Below are 16,148 nucleotides of genomic sequence, written 5' to 3'. Positions count from 1 at the left end.
TTAGTAGAGATAAAAAAGACAGAAATGTACCTTTACTTCTCACTTTGGATCACCTTTGCTATTTCTTCGCTGGAGTTAAATTTACAGCAAAGAAGACAAATTGGACCTAATGTTACCATGCAAAATCAAAGAACAACAACAGGGTATTACATAAGGATATGTAGTCAACATGCGTAACGCAGCACCGTTGTTCCTATTACGTCACAAACAGCATCACCATGTCTTATTTCATAATGCCTTATGAAAACAGAACATTCCACAAACTGTCACACAGTCTGAAATGACGTTGTTATTTTCTCATAAATTCCTATTATTTTAGCCACAGTTGCTTTTGTGCTATATGTACACTAATATATGTGTGTGATGAAGGGAGTATATTAAATTTTGGCTTTGACTCACATTCAGCTTTCAAGAACAACTGAAATCTGTTGGTTATTAGACAAACTATTGTACATGCATGGCTTCTGGTTGACTGGACATCTTTGAAACAAGCGATTTTTACTGCTTTATGTTTAAACCATGATCCTTCATCAGTTGAAACAAAGGCTAACTTTGAGTTGTCTATTTAAACATAAGCTTTATTATACAGAGCTGAAAGTAAAAATCCAAAAGGATGTACAGATGTCACAATGGTCTCAAAACTCAGGTCCTATTCTTCTAAATTCTCATTTCCTCTGAGAAGTGTGCTCTTTGTAAAACTCAAAACCTCTCACAGACCCTTTAGCATTATTAACACTCATAGAAAAGATGTGTAAAAAAAATAAAAAATTTAAATCATCTTTATTACATACATTCCAATTCGATCCTGATTGTAAATACAGCAAGTTCAATTTATCATGCCAACTGGTAAAAAGTTGGCTATCTATGGAAACGAAGCACATTACATTGAGTCACTGACATTGTAGCAACCTGAACTACTAAACATTAATGTGGTGATAGTGGAAAGGAAAGACTTCCTTTTGATAGGAATAAGCCTCCAGCAGAATATTTGGATTTCTAACAATGTAACAATGCTTTTCCTTATTTATGTGCAATTCCTTTTTAAACCACATCTGCAGATCATAATGATAGCTGAAGCTATTGCATTTTTATGTGAAGGACACAGTAGCACCACTGTGCAGTGCATCACCATAAGGGTTCCGTAATACTATAAATATACTTTAAAAAACTCTCTCTCAAACACACACGCACACACACACATACAGTTGATGGGGGGAATATTGGGAGGGGGCTTGTTTCTTTGACTTTGATTAGTTGGCTATAGTTAACAATAAGTTGGACACGCAAACTTTTAAAAAGTTAGCAGTCTGAATTCATCTAGTCAGACAGATGTTCTCCCTGAGGAATACAACTCAGATGGAGTTTGGCAAAGATTACAGAGGGAGTGTTCCAGCTGCAAGGGTTTCAATCTCATTTATTTGAACCAGAAAAGGAATTTACAATTTTGCAAGAAGAGATGCCGAGGCTGAAGCAAGTGGTGACCGTGATAATGATTGCTTAAGCTGATACAAATCTATTTTCATTCCTATTTAAGGTGTTGATTTGATTGATTTCCACACATTTAGCAATAGTAAATGTTGTATTCTTGTCATGATTCCAGCCCTTCAGCTCACCTTGACTGTGCTGATTACTCATTGCCTTCACCTGCACTGGGCTGCTCCTGTTTGATCAGCTGCTCGTCACCGGCTCAGTGCGAGATCGTCTGTTGCCTCTGTCACAGCTTTCAAGCCTTGATTCATGTTTCAAGAGTTTTTTCTGGTTATCTGATCCTGCCTGTTTTTTGACCACAGATTTCTGCCTTGTCCTTCTGCTGTTCGGAAAAGTCCTGACCTCACGTTGCTGAAACCTGCCTGTCTCTGACTCTGTCTCTGGATTACTGGACTATCCCTGCCTGAAACCCTCCAGTGCTTTACCTTGGATTGTCTCCCGCTTCTGCATCTAGTTGGTGGAAATATTCTCTGTCTCCTGTTTGTTCCTGGAACCCCCAAGACCTCCTGTTGTCCACTTCCCCTTCCTCCCCGGCTGGATTTCAATTCCCTGATAAACCTCCATTCCTGTCCTTCCTGTCTGACCGCTTCAGTGGAACCTCTTCTACCCAATTATTATTATTATTTTTTATATTAAAACTCTTGGTTAACCATTCTCTTGTCTGGCTGCGTTTTGGGTTCTGGTTGAGTAGCAATTCTGCCAGTATCACCCCACCTGTATGTGTGACCAGGTGGTACAGCAGTCATAATGACATACAAATGTACATAAACAGAGCTGAGGACTTCATATTGTGCATAACAAAATTGGGTACTGTGTTCCAAATGCTCCCTAGTTTACTCGCTGCAATATACCTCACTCCTTGTTTCAATTAATAACATACCTTTGGATCGTGTTTAACAGCTGCAAACATGATAGGGCTGACTGGTCGAAATAGACGTCTCATCAGGCTGTCTGCTTGCTGATTATTCTTGGTAGTTATCGTTGATGATACAGCAGTGACATGAGTTTGATTGATTTTAAAACGAAGTGTGGTGTCTGAGTTTAAAATAAACAGCCGTTATGTAAACCTGTTGAAACCAACATCAATTCATTGTTGCAGTTCTCTCGTTGTAACCTTTAGAGATTTTTTCTACCTTCCATACCAACTTACTCTTAATGTCTTGGCATAGGAACTTATAATAAAATCTTGTTTTTCACAGCTACAGTTGCTTCAAAGAGCTAAATTATTGCTCAGACTATAGCAAGATTAGGGAAAATTATATTATGTGGTAACTTTGGTAACTTCTTTGGCAAGATAAACACACTTTTACGTTATTTTAACAACCTACCAACAGGATTGTACACGTTGAAGTCTTTGTTGGATACAATCTTTCTGACGTTTAGTACATCTAGACTTTACACATGCACTCCCAACATTCTTTGCTAACTCAAATCTTAACTGTACAGGTAAGGATTGTATGAGGATTTCTTGTAATGTAGCTTTTTATGCCTGTTTTTTTTTTTTATATTTTAGCCAACTTCATGTTGTCAGACAGGTTCTTTTAAGTGTTTTCTTGAGTCAATAGGTCATGCCTGTAGGTGAATAGTGAAAGTAAACCCAGCTTGGGTTATATCAAAGTCAATTTAATTGATTTGGTTATTAAAATGTGATTTGGAACATTTAAGTGTGACAAAAAAAGCAAAAAAAGAATAAGGGGCAAATACTTTTTTACAACATTGCATGTATATAACATCCAAATGATAGGGTTAATAAATTTTTTTTCACAAACCATAAAATCTCAGATCTAACATTTGCTGCTTTATTACACAAAAAGCACATTATAAAAGTAGTTCCAATGCTGGTAGGGGTAACTTTAATAATAAAATAATGTTCTGACTCAGATGGCATTCAAGAAGATAAGAAAATGTGAAAGTCCAAAGTGGTACCCTGTATGCAAATTCTTTTTGATTTGCTCTTCTGCCTCCTGCCAAGAGCTCAAATTGTCTCTAATTCCTGAAGCAGTGTTTCGTAAGATGATGATGAAATACCACGCACCATCACGATTGAGACGCTAGTGGTCAGACAGTGTCTCTAAAATTCCCTGATGTCACTCTGTAAAACCACTTCTTACACTGGTAAACAGCCGCTTGCATAATGTACCATGACTGTCCAGGATTGTGCGAGGAATGCTAAAACTGAGATAAAAACACAGTGTGTGTTTTTTTACCTTCCCTGCAGTACAAAATAAATATGAAGATCAATAGCAGCAATTAGACATGAGTGGCAAAGTTAAAAATGATTAATAGATAGGTCTGGCAAAATACCTGAAACTTGCCCTTGCAAGTCAAGTGTTTAAAGAATTACTTCAAGTGAATGTATCTTAGAATGATTACTGTACATTAAACAACATCAAAAGGACTCTATACTCCTCTGAGTCATTATAACTTCAAAAGCCTGCGTAGGTGATTTTGTAAAAATTAACCAGGACTACCTGTGCCTTATCTATCACCTAAACCTGCTGCTCCAATTTTAAATACATGCAAAGATGATTTCTGACATGCATGAGAGTCTTTCAGGTGCAAAGTATAAATATAAACATGTTCTTATAAATGTATTCTTATAAATGAAATCTTAAGCAGTTTAGTTCAGTTTGCACTATTTACTTCTTTTATCACATGGGATTGCAAGCCTCTGTTTGTCAGCCATATAGCTGGCTTTACTACATGTTGTTGCAGGGAGGAACAGCTCTTACAGATCACCTCATTTATCTGCGTCATGTGATGACATGAGCTACTAAAAACGATTTAACCATCTACAATCAAACTGGACTGCAGAGATGTTTGTGACAGTCATAGAGCGAAAAGGCCAGTTGTTACCAGGGAGACCATGTTTGGCAAACGTGGGTGATAAACTGTGGCGGTGTCTCACTAATAATAATTTCTATCATCAGCTGTGAATGTTTGGATTATCATGTAAATAATGAGCTGTGCCAGATGAAGGCAGATTGGAGCTGAAGTCTGGTGAGTAGAAAATGTCCAAACAAAAAACTGAGCAATCAGGGCATGTGGGTTCTTCCAAGTAACTCTGCAGTGGAGGTAAGCCACCTATGCAATTTGTTTTGAATCGTAAACTTGTGGTGGTGGGACACGTAAACTGAAAGGAAAAAAAGCCACCTCATATAAAGAGGAAGTTTACAAGTTGCTTCAGTTAGTGTACTTCTTTGGTTTCATCACAACCTGTGGTAAGGACGTAAAACAATGCTTCCTCTTGCTTTATCATAAGTCTATAAGAGGTGAGCTTCAGCCACACAAGGAAACCTTTCAATCGATGCAGCTGTTTAAATAAAAGGTAAGAGATTTCCAGTTTTTAATTAAATATAAAACACATCTAAAAACATTGAGATTTTTTGCACTTGCGCTCATATTTTCTTACATCTTTAAAAAAATTGCAGAATGTAGATAATACTAGAGTGTTTCGAATATATTAAAAATGTATTAGAATGGTGCCATCATGTTTTAAGACCATTTTCTGGGGTGTAGTTAATGACGGTAATTTTGTTTCACAGCATGAGCACTATTGGTAAAAATAAACCAACCAAAAAAACTTAACAAGGAAATCCCCGAAACAATATAAGAATATACAAGTTTGGTAATTTTTATTTTATTTTGTTTTTGCAGTATGGAACCGTGATGCTTAATTTATTTAAGATTTTTTTTTTTCACAACTTTTTAAATGACATAAAATGAATGGAAATAATGTTGCTTAAAAGGAAATGTTTCCCAAAGTAAAATTAGCTTGACAATAGCTGAAACACATCCATGCTTGATTTTCGACAACTAATTAGAAGAGGATCCAACTTCTGGTTCCACTGGTTCCATTTGGGCTTGTTGTAATTTGTTCTATCCCTAAAAACGTTTTATGAACCTTGCATACCTATAAAAAAGCAAGATGGAAACTTACCTTATTATTTAGTTGTGTTGAGTTATAATTTAGGGGTCAAAATTAGCTTGTTAAGAAGCCCAGCCATGTGTTGAAACAGTGTCATACCAGGTGAGAGTTAAAGATTTATAGCATTTTTTTATAGCATATTTTCATTTTTCCTTTGAAGTAACTACTTTAAGATTGAGATGTGGCTTCCAAGGCTGCTCTGTTTAAAAAGAAACCTAGTATTTTGCATTTGCATTTGTTTGTTTTTGTTGTCGTACATATCATGGCCTACCATGATCCAAAGAATTGTGTTTAGGTTTACCCCCATCTAAGTCATGCAATACAACTGAAAACTGTATTCAGTTATGATTGGGGTGCCAAAACCTTTAGCAATCCAACCCATCACACATGCATATCTCCTACTAGTAGATTGCCTGGGTAATTATCCAAAGAAACATTCAGGCCAGAAAAATATGCTACTCAGATTAAAGATTTCTCTTTATCAGAGATTTTTGCATTGCTTTGATAAATCAAGATATGTAACAGACTGGTGTTTATGATCAGTTTCACTCTGCTATTTGAAAAAAGCAAAATACTATTAATAAAAAACCTGAATAAGAACTTGTAAAATAAATAAATAGGTCCTTAAATATTATAGTGATATGATCTACCTTTACCTGCTTCATTATAAAAACACAATTTTTTTTTTTTCCATCCGGGTGATTTTGGCTAAAATTAAAAGTATAATGAATAGTATAGCTGTGTTTTAAAACGAAGTAGCAATGGACCTGTAGGGTGAAGTACTTCACTTTGTTGCACAGTGCAGTAATCTCTTTCTATTCTTTCTTATCATCAGAGCTCAGAGCCCTCAAGGAAAAGATGAGCGCCAGGTTACTGGTGGGGACAGTGAAACCACCTTGTCTTGTCGGGTTGTTTCCAGGCCACTGACCAAATAAAAAGCCTTTGTGTCCTTTGCTTTGGACTGCATGATCAAACGTCCCTGTGCAGTGGCCCATTTATCCCCAGAGTCAGAGTCAAGGAAATAATGTGACACATCTCAATCCCTGACAGTTTGTAAGAAAAACTTTGAAGACAACATGCAGGAGTGCAACACTGGGCTGTGTCTCTCTGTCTACATCATTACATTTGTGCTGGGCTTCCCCACCAATGTTCTGGCCTTCTACACCTTTTGGAAGAAAGTGAGGCAGAGACCCACACCAATCGACATCCTGCTCCTCAACCTGACCATCTCTGACCTCCTCTTCCTCCTGTTTTTGCCCTTCAAGATGCAGGAGGCCATGAACAACATGCAGTGGGACCTGCCGTATGCCCTCTGCCCTCTGTCTGGCTTTGTCTTCTACATGACCATCTACACCAGTACCTTTTTCCTGACTGCCGTCAGTGTAGAGCGGTACCTGGGTGTTGCTTTCCCAATCAAGCACACCCTGAAGCGTCGACCCATTTACGCTGTAACCGCCAGCATCTTCTTCTGGATCTTTACCTTCATCCATCTAAGCATTGTATTTATAGTGCCATTTATTGGAGATGAACCCCTTCCAAATTCCACCTATGCCATTGCTGAAAGCAAGAAGGACGTGTGTTATGAAAATTTCACTGCGGCTCAACTGAAGATCCTCCTGCCTGTGCGTTTGGAGCTCTGTGTGGTGCTTTTCTGCATCCCCTTCCTCATTTCCAGTTACTGCTACATCAACTTCATCAGGATTCTGTCCAAGCTGCAACACATTGACCGACGCCGGCGCCTGCGGGCCATCGGTATGGCATTGGGAACACTGATTGTCTTTGCCATGTGTTTCGGCCCCTACAATGTCTCGCACATTGTTGGCTTCATTACAAAGAAGAGTCCCATTTGGAGAGACACAGCACTGCTGTGCAGTACTTTCAACACCTGTCTTGACCCTTTTATTTTCTACTTCTCCTCCTCTGCTGTGAGAGGAACTGTCAGCAAATTGAAGCAAGGGGTTAAAAGTCGCCTCTGCAGGTGCATGTCCTGTCACATGCTCCAGGCCTTGTGTGGGGGTGCTAACAAGACTGAGAAAGATAAGGAACACAAACAACAGGAGATCAATGCTATCACAGCTGACAGGAAAGGGACTGGGAGCAGCACCCTCAACTAATTTCTTCATCCCTGCAAGCAGGAAATTAATACCACGTTTATGTTTTTACTCATGTGAAAATGACTTTGCTGTGTACACTGTGGCAGTGTTTGTTTGACTCTCTGATGAACTTGCAATGTGAGGCAGCCTTTGTTTGCCTGAGCAAGCTGCAGCAATTTTTAAACGCAGCGTAGTGTGTAAAGCTGCAAAGACAGGCCCGCTTTGAACTGTCACATTTCATGTCGCATTTCTTGCATTACGAATGCAGTGGGCTGTTGTGAAGATGTGACATAGAGATTGCAAAAATGCAGCATCTAAGCAATAGCTTCAACTGTCATTTTCTTGTGATAATATATGAAGCTTGTTTTTTTGTGAAGGGGTTTATTTCCAGCTTTAATCAAAAAAGCAACATGTTGTCAGTTTGTGCTCATTATGTTTCAAGCTTTGGTGACGTTTTCATGCAGATTATACATTATATTTGCAGTGTGTACTTCAAATGTAAACATAATTTTTTATACATGAAGATTATAAAAAGAATTTTACATAACCGTTACTCAGAGTGTTTTGGGAGAAGATCAGCCATATAACACTGGTGTGTGTGTGTATGAGAGAGAGAGAGTGCCCAACAAGATTGGAAGAGGAAGAAAGCAGGTTACTGTATAAACTGAATTTTTATAAATAAATCACAAAATAATTCATTTGATTTACTATAACCATGCAGCAAGAAAGAATGCCACTGTATGTGAGTGCAAGAGGAAGTAGAGATAACAAGTAATTTGTTTTTTAAAGAAGCAAAAGAGAAGCATGACAACTGTCTGGACACACTGCATCTCATCACTTTAGATGCCATCATCAGATCAGTCATGGTGTGTAAGATGTACACTACTTGTATGTATTTTTGCATTCATAAAAGACAAAAAAAGATTAAATATGATTAATCAAAATTCAACCAAGTTAAAAAACAGCCTGTGTTTGACGTCACTAATCTGCTTATACTGTAGATGCATTTGCATGCTCTTAATATAATGTTCACAATCTCTGGCAATAGTTTTTCTTTGTGGTCAGGGCTATATTTATACTGTAGATCCTCCAACATGTGAATCAAGAGAGCCACCACATGTTCCAAACAGAAACAATTCTCTGACACAAGCAAAATGTTGGCATAAGCTGTGATCCTGTTTGGTGAGGATTGGAACAGCATGGAGGTTAAGCTAATCACTGTATCTGGTTGACAGGTGGATGACAAAATCTGTGTGATGAATTCATTTTGACTCCTAAATGCCAGTGAATGACAAACATGGGCAGGCTACCAGCCACTAAAGCAAGGGAAAAACATCCTAAACTACATTAACCAGCATGGCGCAGTGAAAGAGTTACGATATGTGTAAGAAGTGTAAGAAATCGGTATCAAATATGAGTAAAGTGAATCTTTTCAAGTCAAATGTGTACAGTTCAAATTAGAAGTGTAACAGTTATCATGGGTGTAAATGTCTTGTTAATTTTTGGCTGTTTTTGGGCTGAAATACACATACAACAAACTACTGTGTGTTTATTTTTAAACAATGATTGGGTTTTAAATTGTTCTTGGTTTTCCCAAATGTCTCCTTGCTACTTCTACCTTGACCACATGCTTTTTGCAGTTCCTGAACATTCATTGATAGATTGCAGCCTCTATACCCTCGTATCCGATCATAGCTGCGGGAAGGCTGGGGCTTATTTCCAGCAGTCATTGAGTACACCAGAGTTGGGTTATACCCTTCACAGGTCATTGGTCTATTACTGGGCAACATAGAAACAAGAAAAGCAACCATGTACATGCACACTCATAAATAAGGGTAATTTAGAGAGACCAATTAACCTAACATGCATAGTTTTGGACAGTGGGATGGATCAGGAGCACCCAAAGAGAACCCATGCATTCACAAGGAGAACATGCTAAGTCAATGCAGATAGAACTCAAGTTGGTATTCAAACTCAGGATTTCCTTCCTGTAAAGCAACAGTTCTAACAACATTGCCACTGTGCAGCCCTGTTCCTGAAAGTCGTAATTATTTCTATCTCAGGGTATCATAATTTGAAGGTGTTTGTTTTGGTTTGGTTGTTATTGCAAAGACATTTGACTTGATAGTCATAAAAAGACGTTAAAGATCTTTACTGAGCTCCTTTCTGAGTATTGGTAAATCCAATTAGTGCTGTCAAATAAAATTTATAAGTTTTTATAAGTTGGCCATGTCATGTTAAAACACATTTAAAAACTAAACTTAAGTTGTTAAAAATAATTAAGGTTATGTACTGGTTTGAGCCTGCATATAAAGTTTTGAGCCTTGTCTTGATGAGACAAACTTGGGAATAAATTTAAAGATTCCTACATAATTGTGTTTTTCAGAATCATTGTAGTTATGTTTTATAATCATTACACCCTGGGAAAGAGTGATTGTAGCTTTATAGATCATATTAACTGCTAACTCAGAACGAATCATATTCTTCCTATGATGTATTCCAACTTGAATTTGTTTGTCGAAGGTTGGTCTGCTGACAAAAAACACCCAGAATGCCAGCAGCCCTTTTTTATTTCCCCCCCTATTTGATTTTGTGCTTCCTGGAAGACAGTAATTGGTTATTCCGTCAGTGTTGGTTTTTTCCTAACACTGTGTGCTAAGTAACAGTTATAAGATAATAAAAGAAACAGCCCTGAGAGACAATATCACTACATGTACGTGCGTCCGTGTTTGCCAAAGGTAGAGGAACGCTGCGATCACATGACTGTGGAAAACAAGACTGCACAAATTGAACAAGGTTCTTTAATAGCATCTTTGTTTCTTCTTTTGTTGCTTCTTAGATAGTTGTTTCACCTTCCAGGAAAAATCTCAGCCATCGCAGAGAGGAAACACAACTTTACTGTATGTTCAACTGTCCAGTCAACTTATTTGGTGTGGCATCTGGAAGCTCAGGCAAGAAAAACATGCCATTTATTTCTCTGTTTCATCAACTTATTGAGACTGATACAAATATCTGAGCGAGGCTAAAGTGGATTAGGTGGACACACATTCCTGTCTTTGCTGGCAGTTTTAATCGTTGGATGGGTAAAAATCATTAATTTGCCCTACTATGTTGAATTTCAGGCAATCTGATGCCTCAGAATAATCAATCTCTAAATAGATCAGGCAGCTTAAGTAAAGTCATGTCAACCAGAACCTCTACTTCAGTGTAGAATGAGTTGATTTGCAGAGTGGGTTATTACCTTTTTATGGGTTAAAACTGGATGGCTAAATGTCCAGTTTATTGACTGGGTGTTTAAAGTCCTCAGTTAATTGGATAAAATGGAAATCTCACAGCTGATTTATCCGGTTTTGAGAAGTCTGACTAAGCTGCAGTACTAAATACCTGGCATAGAATAATACGTTATAATGAAAAAGTTGCACACTCAAATTAAATGAATTAATTGCAGACAGAATGATTTATTTCAAGTGTCTCTTTTTCTAATAAAGATCCATAACACCAACAAGACAAAAAAACTATTGTTTTATATAAAAATATCAGCCTACTGAAATGTCCATGTACGGTACAGAATGAACACCATACAATGTCGGTATTCTTTTTACATTATTAATGCAGCAGTGCGGTGTGGGATCAGGTTACGGCTCTGTTGAGGAGTTAAGGAAGTCCAGGTTGCTTTAATGGCTTCCTAAATCATCACTGAGTATGGAAACCTCCTGCTGGACCTCAGGCTACTTGGATTGTATGCCTCTTTACTCTTCTTCCACACTTTGGGACCTTAATTTAGAAATAATATGCAAATTATATTTTATCTAAAAAGCAGACTTTGGACCACTGAGCAACAGCACAGTCTTGTTTTTCCTTGGCCCGGGTAAGATATTTCTGACCATGTAGCTCATGTTTTTTCCTTCCACTCAACTTAACATTAATATTCTCGGACACAGCACTCTGTGAACAGCCAGCTTCTATAGCAATGACTTTTTGTGGTTTACCCTCCTTGTATCTCATTGACTGTTTGTTGGACAACTGTTAAGTTAGCTTCCCAATGATCCCCATGTAGACCTCAATGTAAGATTAATGTTAAAGACATAATTTTTAGTGGTTATAAATTGGCTGATTTTCTGAGAGTTTGAATTATGGGTTCTCATTATCTGGAACACATGATCATTAAAATGAAAAGAAATAAGCATTTGAAAAAAAACTGTGTAACAATTTATCTAGTGAGTTTTTCAATGGAATTACTGAAGTAAATGACTTTATTGATTATGTGTCATGATGTGCGGTTGTGGGTAGGAACAAAGTGCAGAGAAGACTGCAGGAGTCAGATGAATAATGGTAAGTCAGAGATTTATTGTTCTCACTCACGGACCAGGCAGGGAAAACAGAACCAGGCCAGGACGTAGGATGTACGACCCAGGAACAAAGATAAGCACGACCAGGACACAGTGGGGAACAAAGTCAACTAAGGAACTTAAATACAAACAGGAAAGAACCAATAAATAACAAGACCAGGTAATTAGGAGAAAGAGGAAACAGGTGCAAGCTAGGCTACAGTAAACAGAAGGATACAAGACCAGACCGGGTAAAATAAACAAAAACACTAACTCAAAACACAGACACTGGCTGGATACGACATGATGTTTTTATGGAGTGATTTACCAATAGAAACTTAAACATGGTCAAATACTGAGTGAGAAGGTAAAAGAAAACCTTCTGTTTTATAGGTTTCATGAAGCCTAAACACATTGTGTTTTATTTTCCTGGAACCATGTTAAATGAAGTAGAAGTGGCATTTATTGCAATGAATTGTGCCCCAGGTTTGAAGCCGTGATTCATGCCGCTGACAGCTTTCCTTACAAGCAGCAGTTATCAAAATATTTAGAGCAATCTGTCATATTAAAATGAAAAAAAAACAATACATCGTTAGATAAATTGCAGGTGCGACTAGCATATATAAGCTTTTGTGATGTTATGCTACCATAATAGTTTCAATAAAAAGAAATTGCCTGCAATACCCAATGTGAAGGAAAGTCAGAGTAGAGTTCATGGCAAGGTGGCCCCTAACCTATATAAATGTTATTCCTTCCTTTAGGGACTCCGTTCTGGGGAGGATAATACCACTAATCAGCTTCACTTCCAGATTTGGGTTGTCTGTCACAAGAAAGCGCTTTGACTGGCGTGGAGGAATGGAGTTCACCGACAAGCCTAAAGACAGCAGGGCTCTGCCAGCAGGAGGCTCAGGCATGCTGCCTTGAAAGCTACTGGCAGGGAGGGTGAAACTGGCATCTGACAGAAGATCGATATCAACTGCTGCGCCTCAATACGTCCAGGTGAGGGAGAGTCTGCTCAGCCTAGTAATCGCCCTATGTATAAGGAGTCATCTGGAGGTAGGGTTTAGGAGCAGAAGGTCAGGCTAGTATTTGGAGAGGGGTACAAAACCAAAATAACAGGTGAGATAAGGTAAAATAATAAACCTTTCTTCTTTGTACACACAATTAAAATAAAATACTTTTAAAAGTATATGGTGAGAAAGATTATCCGTTTTATGTATTATGGAAATAACAGAGTAATAGGAAGTTAAAATGCACAAAATGTCATAAACACTGATGAGACACCAAACAGGTGAACAAACAAACTCTTACTCAAACTGTAACAGCATTGTCTCATCCACAGTACCTTTCAAAAGTACTCATTCACATTTAGGCACATTGCATAATTATGAAGTGCAAGGACAACGATACCCCATTTTCAAGTGAAATGTATGGAAGAGTGACAAGAAGAAAGCCTTTTTAAAGCCAGAGGACAATGGAACAGTTTTTAGAAAGCATGTTTCTGTGTCAGACTTGCCTAAAGTCCAGATTTAAATCCAATTGACAATTTGTGGTAGGAAGTTGAACTTTGTTATTTAGAGACATTCTCCATTCAATCCACCTGAGATGGAGCTATTTTGCAAGGCAGAATTGGCAAAGGAAGTATAGAAAGGCTTGTATCACCAAAAAGAGAACTTTTCAGAAAATGAATAAAACAAAATGAATAAAAACGGAAAGATATTTGTCAGACAGTGACGGTATGACGTGAAAGGTGGCTCTACAAAGTCTAATCGCAAGAAGGCTAAATTCAACTGGAGACCACATGTTTCAAATTTTATTTTGTAAAAAATGTAGCCTTTTCCTTCCACTTTACAATTTATATTTTGTATTGCTCTGTCTTCTAAAATCCTGACGTTTGTGGCAGTAATTTAACAAAATGTCAAAAGGTTCACAGAAGTATGAAAGCCTTTGTATCTGATTCTTCTTTTAACACCCCTACAGTACTGAAAACATTTTAGGCAAACAATAAATAACAAAACCTTCACCTACAACAAATAAAGTCATAAATTGAAACTAACTAAAGTACAAAAAAAGACAACAGCAAGAAAAGGGATTAAAATAACAATATAAACGTGTAAAACATGTTGGCTATTCTGTGGGGACAACATCCAGGGGAAATCAAAAGAAAGCTTTTCTTCCGCATGAAGGATTTCCACATAATAATTTGGCCATCCCTCCTCGCCTTGTTTTCTGGTGAGTTTCAATTCCCGGGGCAAGATCGATACAAGGCACAGCGAATGGTGCCGAGGTGATTATTTCTAGATCTGTCATGAAACTGCTCAGGCAAAAAGATGAACTCTGAGGGAATTTCACTACTTGAATTTTTATAGATTGAGCCCGGCCATGCCGTTCTTTCACGGTGATGCATGGCCCTCATCAGGACCACACTAAACAGTGTAGCACTGGTGCACAGAGGATACAAATGAGACATAATTACCAGCACAGTAACATCTCCCAAATACGGCAGGCCTAATAAATTGCGGCCATGTTCATTTCTGAAACAGACTATTTGTTTCTCACCCAAGGCGAGCAGCTTGGTCCCATTTCCCAGCTCTGGGTCTTTCTGTAGGATGTTCACCACCCAGTAGTACCACCCACAATCCTCCAGTGTCACCTCAGTGATCACCAGAGAGTAGGTTTGATTCTTCTCCACAAAGATCTGCCTCGGCGACTTTGGGATGAGCTGCTTTTCAGGCTTCATTTTGAACCATTGAACCCCATACTTAAGGGACTTGACGTTGAATTGACAGGATAGGGTTGCCATCTCGCCCAGTGTGACAGGGAGAGATGGAGGATACTGTCTAACCCTCAGTCCTTCGGGTGTTGCTGTCAGGCCTAAAGACAGAGCCATTAATACAATGTGTTATACAAGGTACTTTGACAACAAAAACTTTAAATGTGTTTCTAAGGTGAACTGACAAGGGTTAATCTGGGATTTGTCATGTTTGCTTGTGGGGAAGGAAGTCACACCTATATATATTATATTAGAGTGAAAGTTGAAAATAATGAAATCTTTCTATAGCAATAGTGTTACAGCTAAAATATATTTTTGTAATGTAGTGCAACTGATAGGTTGATTTGAATTAAAATTAATCAGTCTCAAAAGCTGATTAAGAATCAATCTTTTTTTTCTCATAATAGAGGCATCATATATTTTAAACAAAGAATGACTAGGTTTTGTAGATTTATCAAAAAATATTTTATGATTAACTGTAACATATTCCCTCCTTGACATGTAGGTCTTCCCAATGTGTCACTGTAGCTGCTGTGTTGTATAAATTTTTTTTCGGGAGGATTGGTTTATCTTCTATCTGATAGATGTCATTCTGTTTAACAAGTCCACTGTTCAGCCAAGTTTTAACTTCTGTTGCTGGTGTCAGTGTGAGTCTTTCAGGATGTCCGCATCTATAAATAACAAATCTGACATGTTCAGTGTGAGGGGAAGTTTAGATGCAGCCTTTTGCGGAAACATATGCAAAGTTATTTTTGCTACTTTCAACAGTGTCAGTGCTGTTCCTGCAGAGGTTTTAAAGCCTCTGTTTCTCCAAATTCTTATTATTCTTTTTTATCATATTTTATTTTATTGGGGACTTTATTTTATTTTTTTAATAAAGTAAGTCCTTATTACATTTAAAAATGAGATCACTATTTTTGGTAGTTGCTATTAATTTAAATAGTGCTTGGTTTAGTTCTTATAAAAAAAAAAAAATACATAAAAACTCACTCACTGATGAACACAAAAAATGAAGGGCATATTATATCTTAGTTTGTCTTACCCAGTTTTATAGATACACCGTACAGTTTCAGTCAGCTTTGTATTTAGTTCAAGTAACTAAAGTTTGTTTCAATTAACTCAAGTTTTCTCTATTTCAGTCCAGTCCAGTAATTCTGTTAAGGTTCATTTCATCTTGTGTTAAGTTTGAGTGTAATTCGATAATTTTGAACCTGACTGGAAAAAGTCTAAACGTCTGTAAAAAATTTTTTTTGTTTTACCATAGAGAACTAACCTAATATTATTATGGTAATGTTGAGGACTCTAATTTTTACATAACATGAAACAGACATTTATTTCACAAAAACAGAAAGTCAAATACAGACATTTGGCCACATGAAAGTTTAAATAACCTGTTTGTAAAAGAATTGTGAAAAATTGAAGACGGGTCTATGAACTTTCTTATGGTTATCAATATTTTCAATACAGGTAGAACCTTTGCTATCTTTATATGATTTTTCGGAAAATATTTTGGAAACCTTATTAAGATATAAGTTTGG

The 16,148-nt window shown here is 37.4% G+C and overlaps 1 protein-coding gene across 2 annotated transcripts; it reads left to right on the top strand.

Annotated features, from left to right (window-relative positions):
* The first annotated feature begins 4,367 nt into the window (after positions 1 to 4,367).
* LOC124865296 (free fatty acid receptor 2-like) lies at positions 4,368 to 9,050 on the top strand. Of its 2 annotated transcripts, none has more exons than XM_047360277.1 (2): positions 4,368 to 4,488; positions 6,252 to 9,050. In XM_047360277.1, the coding sequence occupies exon 2, from the start codon at positions 6,493 to 6,495 to the stop codon at positions 7,528 to 7,530; it is 1,038 nt and encodes a 345-aa protein (XP_047216233.1). In that variant the 5' UTR covers positions 4,368 to 4,488; positions 6,252 to 6,492; the 3' UTR covers positions 7,531 to 9,050. The 2 variants fall into 2 exon arrangements, with proteins under 2 accessions (XP_047216233.1, XP_047216232.1); XM_047360276.1 differs by lacking the exon at positions 4,368 to 4,488 and adding an exon at positions 4,643 to 4,816.
* Positions 9,051 to 16,148: the final 7,098 nt, after the last annotated feature.

Source organism: Girardinichthys multiradiatus, chromosome 3 (assembly GCF_021462225.1).
Source record: "Girardinichthys multiradiatus isolate DD_20200921_A chromosome 3, DD_fGirMul_XY1, whole genome shotgun sequence".
In the NCBI taxonomy this organism is placed as follows: domain Eukaryota; kingdom Metazoa; phylum Chordata; class Actinopteri; order Cyprinodontiformes; family Goodeidae; genus Girardinichthys; species Girardinichthys multiradiatus.
Note: the sequence above shows the minus strand (reverse complement) of the source record. Positions and strands in the feature narration are given on the sequence as shown.

Excerpts from the sequence above, each read along its gene's own strand:
- LOC124865296 (XM_047360277.1), top strand. The coding sequence starts at position 6,493 with ATGCAGGAGTGCAACACTGGGCTGTGTCTCTCTGTCTACATCATTACA.